The following is a 7,507-nucleotide window of genomic DNA, read 5'->3' as shown; positions in this document are numbered from 1 at the left end:
CGGCGCATGCGCACAAGGGGCCACTCTGCCGGGGGGAGATGGGCGCGGCCGCTCGGGCCCCTGTGATTGGCTGAGGGCGGCCACGCGTCGGAGCCCGGGGGCAGGTGGGGGCCACGTGGGCGGGAGACGGCGCGCGAGGGGTCTGGGGACTGCAGGTAGGGCCACGTGGGGCCGCGGCACGGCGCGCGGGGCGGGGCGGGGCGGGGATGTACCGTACCGTACCGTACCGTACCGGGCCGTGCCGTGCCGTGCCGTGCCGGGGGCCGTGCCGGGCGTTGTAGTGCTGCGAGGGCGCTGTGCAGCGCTACGGGCAGCGTGCAGAGCAGTGCAGCGCCAAGGGGGGCGTGCGGTGTAGCACCACAGGGAGCATGCAGTGCAGTGCCGCGGGGGTGCAGGGCAGTGTTACAGGGAGCGCGCAGGGCCACGTAGTGCTATGGGGGACGTGCAGGGCTGTGCCACGGAGGGTGCAGTGTAGTGGTATGGGAGAGAGCACAACAGCGTTGCAGAGGTGTGCCGTCCGTGTTACGGAGGATGTGCAGTGCAGTGCGGTGCCAGTGCCATGGGAGGGTGCAGTGTAGTGCAGTAAGGTGCCATGGGAGGGTACAGTGTGGTGCCACAGGGGATGCAGTTATCAGTGGGGCTGTGCAGTGCAGTCACAGGAGGGTGCAGTGCCACAGCGGGTGCAGGCAGTGTTCGGGGGCACGTGCAGCGCAGGCATGGGAGGGTGCAGTGTACTGCCACGGGGGCATGCAGTGCCATTGGGGGCCATACAGCACAGTGCAGGGGATGCAGTGCCATGCCGTGTGCACACGAGTGGGGGGTGCAGTGTAATGCCCCAGCGGGGAGCACTTGCAGGGCAGTGCTGTACAGCCCTGTGGAGGGGGCAAGCTGGGCCCTGCAGTGCTGTGCAGCACGGTCCCACCCCAAGGAGGGGGTGCCAGGTGCTGGAGTGGGGGACAGTGCAAGTGAGGGGACCTCATGCAGGCAGGGCGGTGTGTGAAGGAGCGGCCTCGCTGCGGCATTCGGCTGGCAGCAGGGGTGCAGGAGGCTCCCAGGCTCAGGGCTGCTGAAAGTCCAACTTTCCCGTTAAATATAAACCTGCCACAGCTCTCACCCACTTAACTGCTCCTGTGGCTGTGGCAGGCCTGCACTCGATGGGCAAGCGAGGCAGGATCCTCCCGAGCCGCCCTCTCCCCCTGCCCAGACCCACGCAAACATGGCCACCGTCCCCCTTGGCTTCAACATCGATGCCCCGCGCTGGGACCAGAGCACCTTCGTGGGACGCCTGAAGCATTTCCTCAACATCACCGACCCGCGGACGGTGCTGGTGCCGGAGGAGGAGCTGGACCAGGCCAAGGCCCTGGTGGAAGGCTGCAGGTGAGGGGCAGGGGTGCAGCCGGGGCAGTTGCCATCCCCGTGTCCGTGGCCGTACCCAACCACCATGCCGGGCCGCGGGGGGATGGAGGCAGCCATTCCCGAGCGGGCGCGCTGGGACGTAACATCCGTCGGAGGCGGTTTTGGGGGAGTTTCCCAGGCTTCTCCCAGGAGCCTCAAGCTGGGACAAGATTCCCTCGCGGGAGATGTTTCCTCTGCCTTTCATGTATGGTGCCTGGGGTTCTGCGCCCCGGTGCTGCCAGGTGCCGGCGGGTCTGCGCAGCTCGCCCCGACGGGCTCTGGGCTTGCAGGGCCGGGCTGGTGCCGCCAGGAAGCAGCCGGGAACAGCTGCTCTACGCCAAGAAGCTGTACGACTCAGCCTTCCACCCTGACAGCGGAGAGAAGATGAACCTCATCGGGAGGATGTCCTTCCAGGTGCCGGGGGGCATGGCCCTCACCGGCTGCATGCTCCAGTTCTACCGGTGAGCTCCTGGGGACACCGGGCTGGGGACATAGCCCTGATAGCCCCCAGACCCTTGAGGGGTCCCCGATGACCGGGGCACGGCCAGTCTGCCTCCTCTGGGGCTGGCTGTGGCTGAGGCATGCCCATGGCTGCTGTGCCTGCCTGCGTCCCCTGGCCAAGCCCCGTGTCCCTGTGCCCTGTCCCCAGCACCCAACATGTGGTGGAAGCATCACGGATCCTCCCGGCTCCTGGCATGGCTGGGAATGGTCTCGCTTTGCCCTCAGCTCAGCTCAGCTCTTCTCTTCCGAGAGCCCCTATAATGATTAACATGGCCAAGTCCTGCATGGCCGCTGCTCTTGCTCTGTGGACCATAACAGCCCCTGAAACCGAGGACCAAACGTGCCCCCAGGCCAGGCTGCTCCAGCGTCCCCAGCCCATGCCGACAGCTCCCTGCATTTCCCTTCTGAAATGGCTGCTGGGAGGGGTGAGCGATCCTGTCCCCAGCGCAGAGGCTGTGTGGGACAGACACTGCCTTTCCCAGTGGATCCCCGTCCCATCCCAGCCCTGTTTGCTGGACTGGTTTGCCGGTTGCTCGTGCGGTCCAGCCTGGGTGGGGGATCTGCCAGTGCTGATGGGTCACCCTCTTCCCAGCCCATCTACACGCTCCTGCATCCCAAAGCTTGCTCAGACCCACATCTCCCCGTGTCCCCTCCTGCCCTACCTCGGTGTCCCTGAGACACCAGGAGGAGCCCAGGCACCCTGGCCACCCCCAGAGCCGCCTCTGTCCCTGTGTGCCCCCTCCTTGCTGCTCCTGTTGACAAAGGCTTACCTCAGCCCAGCAGGATGGCTGCTGCCCTGCTGGGAGCTGGGTCTCCCACCCCTGGCCGAACACCTGGCAGGGCTGGGCCCCCTCCTGTGTTCCCCAAAGCCCTGCAGCAGCCAGGACTCCTGGGGTCATTTCCCAGCTCTGCCACTGGCTCGTGGCTTTGCCGCAGTGCCTCAGTTTCCCTTGGGAGACACCATGGCAAGTGTGTCAATGGCATCTTGGCTGTCCCCCTGCCAAGCCTGGCTATGGGCACAGGCCAGGCGTCCCTGATGGCCCTTGGGTGCTCTCCTGGTCCCTTCCCTCCGCAGGACGGTGCCCGCCGTGGTTTTCTGGCAGTGGGTGAACCAGTCCTTCAATGCCATCGTCAACTACACCAACCGCAACGCCGCCTCCCCCATCTCGCTGAGGTGAGCGTACCCCCGCAGAGGATGGGGACCCTCTGTGTTGGGACCCCCCTGGATGCCCCGTAAAGACCCCCCGTGCCCCGTCTTGGGCATCAAAGGAACAGGATTGAGTCAGAGTTGGTGTTTCTTTTCTCTCCCTTCTTTGGAAATCACTGTCCAGGCAAATCGCGGTGGCTTATGTCACGGCCACCGGTACAGCCCTGGCCACCGCGGTGGGACTCAACCTCTACACCAAGGTACGCCGGGCCGGGGCCGGGTGGGGCAGCTGGCCGCATCCTGCCCTCCCGTGCTGACGCCAGCCTGTCTCCGGCAGCGAGCCCCCCCTTGCTGGCCCGCTGGGTCCCCTTCGCAGCCGTGGCAGCTGCCAACTGTGTCAATATCCCCATGATGCGGCAACAGTAAGTGCCACGTGCAGCCGGGATGCTCGAGGGACCCGGCTCCCTCTGAAGGCGAGCCGGTGGCAGCCGGGCTCCTGGGCTGCCTGGTCACCCTGCCGCGGTTTCCCATCCCGGGGGCTGGAGGGGGTAGGAGGACAGGAGGGAGGTGAGCCGGGGTCTGCGTGTTTGCGGTGCCGGGTCTCTGGTGGAGGGTGCCGGGTGGGGTGGCTCAGCCTCTGCCTGGAGCAGGAGGGGGATTTTGGGCTGAGGATAGCCATTCTGGGGTCTGGGCTGGAAGATCCCTCAGACCCAAGGTCTTCTGCATGTGGTCATGGGAGAGCCCCAGTCCACGATGTCCTGGCGCTGGGACGCCCTAGATGGGGGCCATGTGGAGACCTGTGTCTGCTGCTTGGGGTCCCCCACAGGTCACGGCACAGGGAGCTGGGGTGCTGTGTGGGGGGCTGTCCCCTGGCTCGGCTGCGGGTCCCACGTGGGTGTCTGTCCCCCAAACGGCCAGACCCTGTTCGCAGCCATGCCCTGAAGATGGCAGCATCGGCTGGGCTGGGGACCGCGGCACCCCGGGGTGGTGGAGCCCTGTGCCCTGGGGCCAGCGCTGGGGGCAGCCGGGGCTGCTGTGCCAGCACAGCACAGAGGACCCCCTTGGCACCCCCTTACCCTATTGCTGTGTCCTCACGCTTCCCCGACCATCCCAGCCCCCACTCACGGCTGCCTGTCCCCTCCAGGGAGATCATCAACGGGGTCGTGGTGACAGACAGGGACAACAACGAGCTCGGGCGCTCCAGGGTGAGTCTGGGAATGGGGGTCCGGGTTGGGGCACGGCGCGGCAGGGGCTCACCTGCTGCTTTTGCTTGCAGAGGGCGGCAGCAAAGGGCATCGTGCAGGTTGTGGTCTCCAGGATCGCCATGGCGGCACCAGGCATGAGTGAGTGCAGGGCAGGAGGGTGGGGGCCAGACCAGGGGCTCCCCCAGGACCCACCGCCTCGCCCTCCCCTGCTTCAGTTTCCCCCAGGAAGAAGAGGGAGGGTGGCCCTGCATCCCCGGTGGTGCTTGGTCTCATCCCACTGATGGAGCTGGTCTCCCCATCCTACCATTCCCATCAGTCCCCCGAGCCCCCAGCCCTCCTCATCCCAACCCACAGCCTGTGGGGGATGTTGGGTGCTCCTGCAGCAGTTGGGCCCTGCAAGGATGCGTCTTGCACTCTCTGGCCCTGGCCCCTCACTCCACAGCCCGGCATCCCCTTGCCCTCACAAGACCCCTGCTGTGCTGCAAGCCCGGCAGGAGGGACGGGAGCACGAGGAGCATGGACCATGCTGCCCAGGTGATGGATGGATGGGGGTCCCATGCCAGGTCACTGCCATGAGCAAACACCCAGAGGCCCCCAGCACAACTAGCCGCTGCTGTGGCCTCCGGGAGGACGGTCCTGCTGGGGCAGCCCTGCGGCTTGGCTTGCAGGGGGGCCCTGACCTTTTCTCTCTGCACCTAGTTATTTTGCCTATCATCATGGAGCGACTGGAGAAATTCCCCTTCATGCAGGTGAGCCCACGTTTCTCCTGCCATGGTTTTCCAGTGGGTCCTGTGGTGCCCCAGCCCTGCTCCCCAGCTGCTGAGATGCTGGGGATGAAATGGGGGGCTGCAGAGCCCGGCTTGCTTTGCCCCCTGTTCGAGTCACCAGTACACCAAAGGTCTCTTGGGTGACATGGAGAGGCTGTGGGAGGGTGGCAGGGGTTGGTGGCACCCCGGAGGTGTTGGGCATTCAGCCCCGTTGAGGGGAGAAGTCTCCCCACCCTGTGAGCGGGGCTTGCAGCGAGGCCGGGGACTGACTCCCAGCTCTTCCCTTGCAGCGGATCCGAGTTCTCCATGGGCCTCTGCAGGTGCTGCTCTGCGGGGGCTTGTAAGTATCTCGCTGCTCCAACGCCTGTGGGTGCCTGGAGCATGGCTCCAAGGGATGCTTGAAAAAAGATCTCTTTCCCAGCAGGGGATTGCAAAGCTGCTTGCCTTTCAGCCTGGGCTTTCCCCAGTTATTGGGAGTGGTGGGGTTTGAGCCGCACCTCTTGGGCTGAGATCCCTGCAGCCGGGCGGCAAACGGGCTGCAATCCCCAACACTAATGCTTGGTTCTTCTCTGTCCCACAGCCTCCTGTTCATGGTGCCAGCAGCCTGCGCCCTGTTCCCGCAGAGATGGTACCTGTCCCGTTGCTTCCCCCTCCTGTGTGGGACCTTGGGAGCCTTCCTCCTCCCCTAGCTCTTCTCTGCTCATCCCAGGGGAAGCATGATGGGCATCCACCCTTCAACCTGAGGCAGCGCCTGCCTGTACCTGCTGGTGCCCTGGCCAGCAGGAGAGTGTGTGCCTCCCCTGCTCTGCGAGCTCTGTGCTGGGAGCAATGGGACCCCCAGTCCCATGGGCAGCTCTCTGCCCCCCCAGCACTGGGAGCGGTGGGTGCCAGGGATGGGTGGTGGGTCTTGACGTGAGCCTGCAAGATCCCAGGGACTGCAGGGGACCTTGAATGGCAATGGGGAGGGAGAGTGGCCTGACCGGTGGTCAGGGAGGAGGATCATGGGTCTCAGTGTCTATCCCCTCTCCCCACAGCTCCCTTGCACTGGCCGACCTCGAGCTGGAGCTGCGTGACAGCATCATGGCCAAGCACGGGGACAAAGTGCCGTACGTCTATTTTAACAAGGGACTGTGAATGGAGACTACCTCGGGAGCCATCGCACCCCTCCGGCCCCCTGCCACCACCAGCCCCGCATCCCCTGAGCAGGGCTCAGCGGCACGGTCCAGCTAGTCTGCCCCCCAGCCCAGCACCGTCTCTGCTGCCTCCTTCCCTCGGAGAGGCAGGATCTGGCTCTGCGTGCCCAGCTTGCAGCACTTTGGCTTGTCCTGAGCCTCCCCCCCATCTGCTGCTGGCCCTGTCCCTGCCTCCCCACATCCCTCTTGCCCTGGGCCATGGCTGTGCTTCCCGTGCTTTCCTCCTGCCCTGCGCAGGAGGATCTGCCCAGCCTGTCTGAGCCTCGCGCGGTCACTGGGCTTGGCCCTGCAAGGCATCAGGCTCTCTCCCTCAGGGCTCAGAGCACAGTCCTACCTCCGAAAGCAGGTGCCCTGACATTGTACCAGGAATCAAACCACATTGCTGCCTTAAACCACCACAGTGGCCTCTTACCAAGAGCTGGATCACGCCTTGGCAGGCGGGAAGGGACCTGTCCCCTCTGCACAGGGAGCACCCCAAAGTCTAGGGACCAATGCTTGGACCATGCCTTCCTTGCTCGCAGGTTCAGGTTTTACTCACTTTGTGATTGCCACAATCCAGGAGAGAAATAGCGAATTGTTTTTAAGCTCTAATTTTTGCAATCTACCCATTCCTCTGAGCACGAGAGCCAGCCGTCATCCTTGTGCTGCATCTCACTGTCCCCACAGTAGGACCAAAGACCTGCAGCTTTGGGGGACAGCTGACTCTGGGCCCCCTCGGACGGGGGAAGGAGACACAGGAGTCACAAAGCTGTTGAGGCATTAACTCAGGCTCTGAATAGCAGCACTGCTAACAACAGAGAGGAGAGTTGAAAAATAAAATGCGGTGATTTTTAAAAAACAGCTGTGGGTTCTGCTTTTGGCTGGTCTCTGGGTGTCTGGTTCCCTGGGCAGGGCTGGTATGTGGGTCTCATGCCTGCCTTGAAAGGGAAAGGTGTGGGCTCTGTGACTGACCAGGCACCAGGGTGAAGGTCAGCACAGGGGCCGGGAGAAGGAGGAAGAACCGTGAGGCTCTGCAAGGGCTGGCATGAGCCCTGAAACCCTTGGACATCTCATGCAGGCTTCCCTGAGGTTTCTTGGGGCTGCAAACAGTCCTGAGGCAAGTGATAAAGGGAGGTGACAGTACTGTGCTCATGGTGGCTCTCATCCCACTGGGGGGATGACACTGGGTGACCCTTCCTACACCCATGGGTGCTGTTTGTCTCCTTGGGCAGGCAGCGTGTGCATGATGCTAACCTGGGTCTGCCAGGAGGCCTCTCACACCCCAAAGAAGAGCGGCTTGAGTTTGCTGCAGCCTATTTT

General features: G+C 64.1%; 1 protein-coding gene across 1 annotated transcript; it reads left to right on the top strand.

Annotated features, from left to right (window-relative positions):
• Nucleotides 1–1,210: 1,210 nt before the first annotated feature.
• Nucleotides 1,211–7,027, top strand: SFXN2 (sideroflexin 2). The gene is made up of 11 exons (XM_050898902.1): nt 1,211–1,377; nt 1,686–1,856; nt 2,972–3,070; nt 3,228–3,323; nt 3,385–3,465; nt 4,188–4,248; nt 4,320–4,386; nt 4,948–4,997; nt 5,306–5,355; nt 5,596–5,643; nt 6,050–7,027. The coding sequence occupies exons 1-11, from the start codon at nt 1,217–1,219 to the stop codon at nt 6,147–6,149; spliced, it is 984 nt and encodes a 327-aa protein (XP_050754859.1). The 5' UTR covers nt 1,211–1,216; the 3' UTR covers nt 6,150–7,027.
• Nucleotides 7,028–7,507: the final 480 nt, after the last annotated feature.

The sequence above is a fragment of the Gymnogyps californianus genome, chromosome 6 (assembly GCF_018139145.2).
Source record: "Gymnogyps californianus isolate 813 chromosome 6, ASM1813914v2, whole genome shotgun sequence".
Classification (NCBI taxonomy): domain Eukaryota; kingdom Metazoa; phylum Chordata; class Aves; order Accipitriformes; family Cathartidae; genus Gymnogyps; species Gymnogyps californianus.
Note: the sequence above shows the minus strand (reverse complement) of the source record. Positions and strands in the feature narration are given on the sequence as shown.

Excerpts from the sequence above, each read along its gene's own strand:
- SFXN2 (XM_050898902.1), top strand. The coding sequence starts at position 1,217 with ATGGCCACCGTCCCCCTTGGCTTCAACATCGATGCCCCGCGCTGGGAC. Across the intron at positions 3,071-3,227 it reads GCCTCCCCCATCTCGCTGAG|GCAAATCGCGGTGGCTTATG; the intron begins GTGAGCGTACCC and ends ATCACTGTCCAG. Across the intron at positions 4,998-5,305 it reads AGAAATTCCCCTTCATGCAG|CGGATCCGAGTTCTCCATGG; the intron begins GTGAGCCCACGT and ends CTTCCCTTGCAG.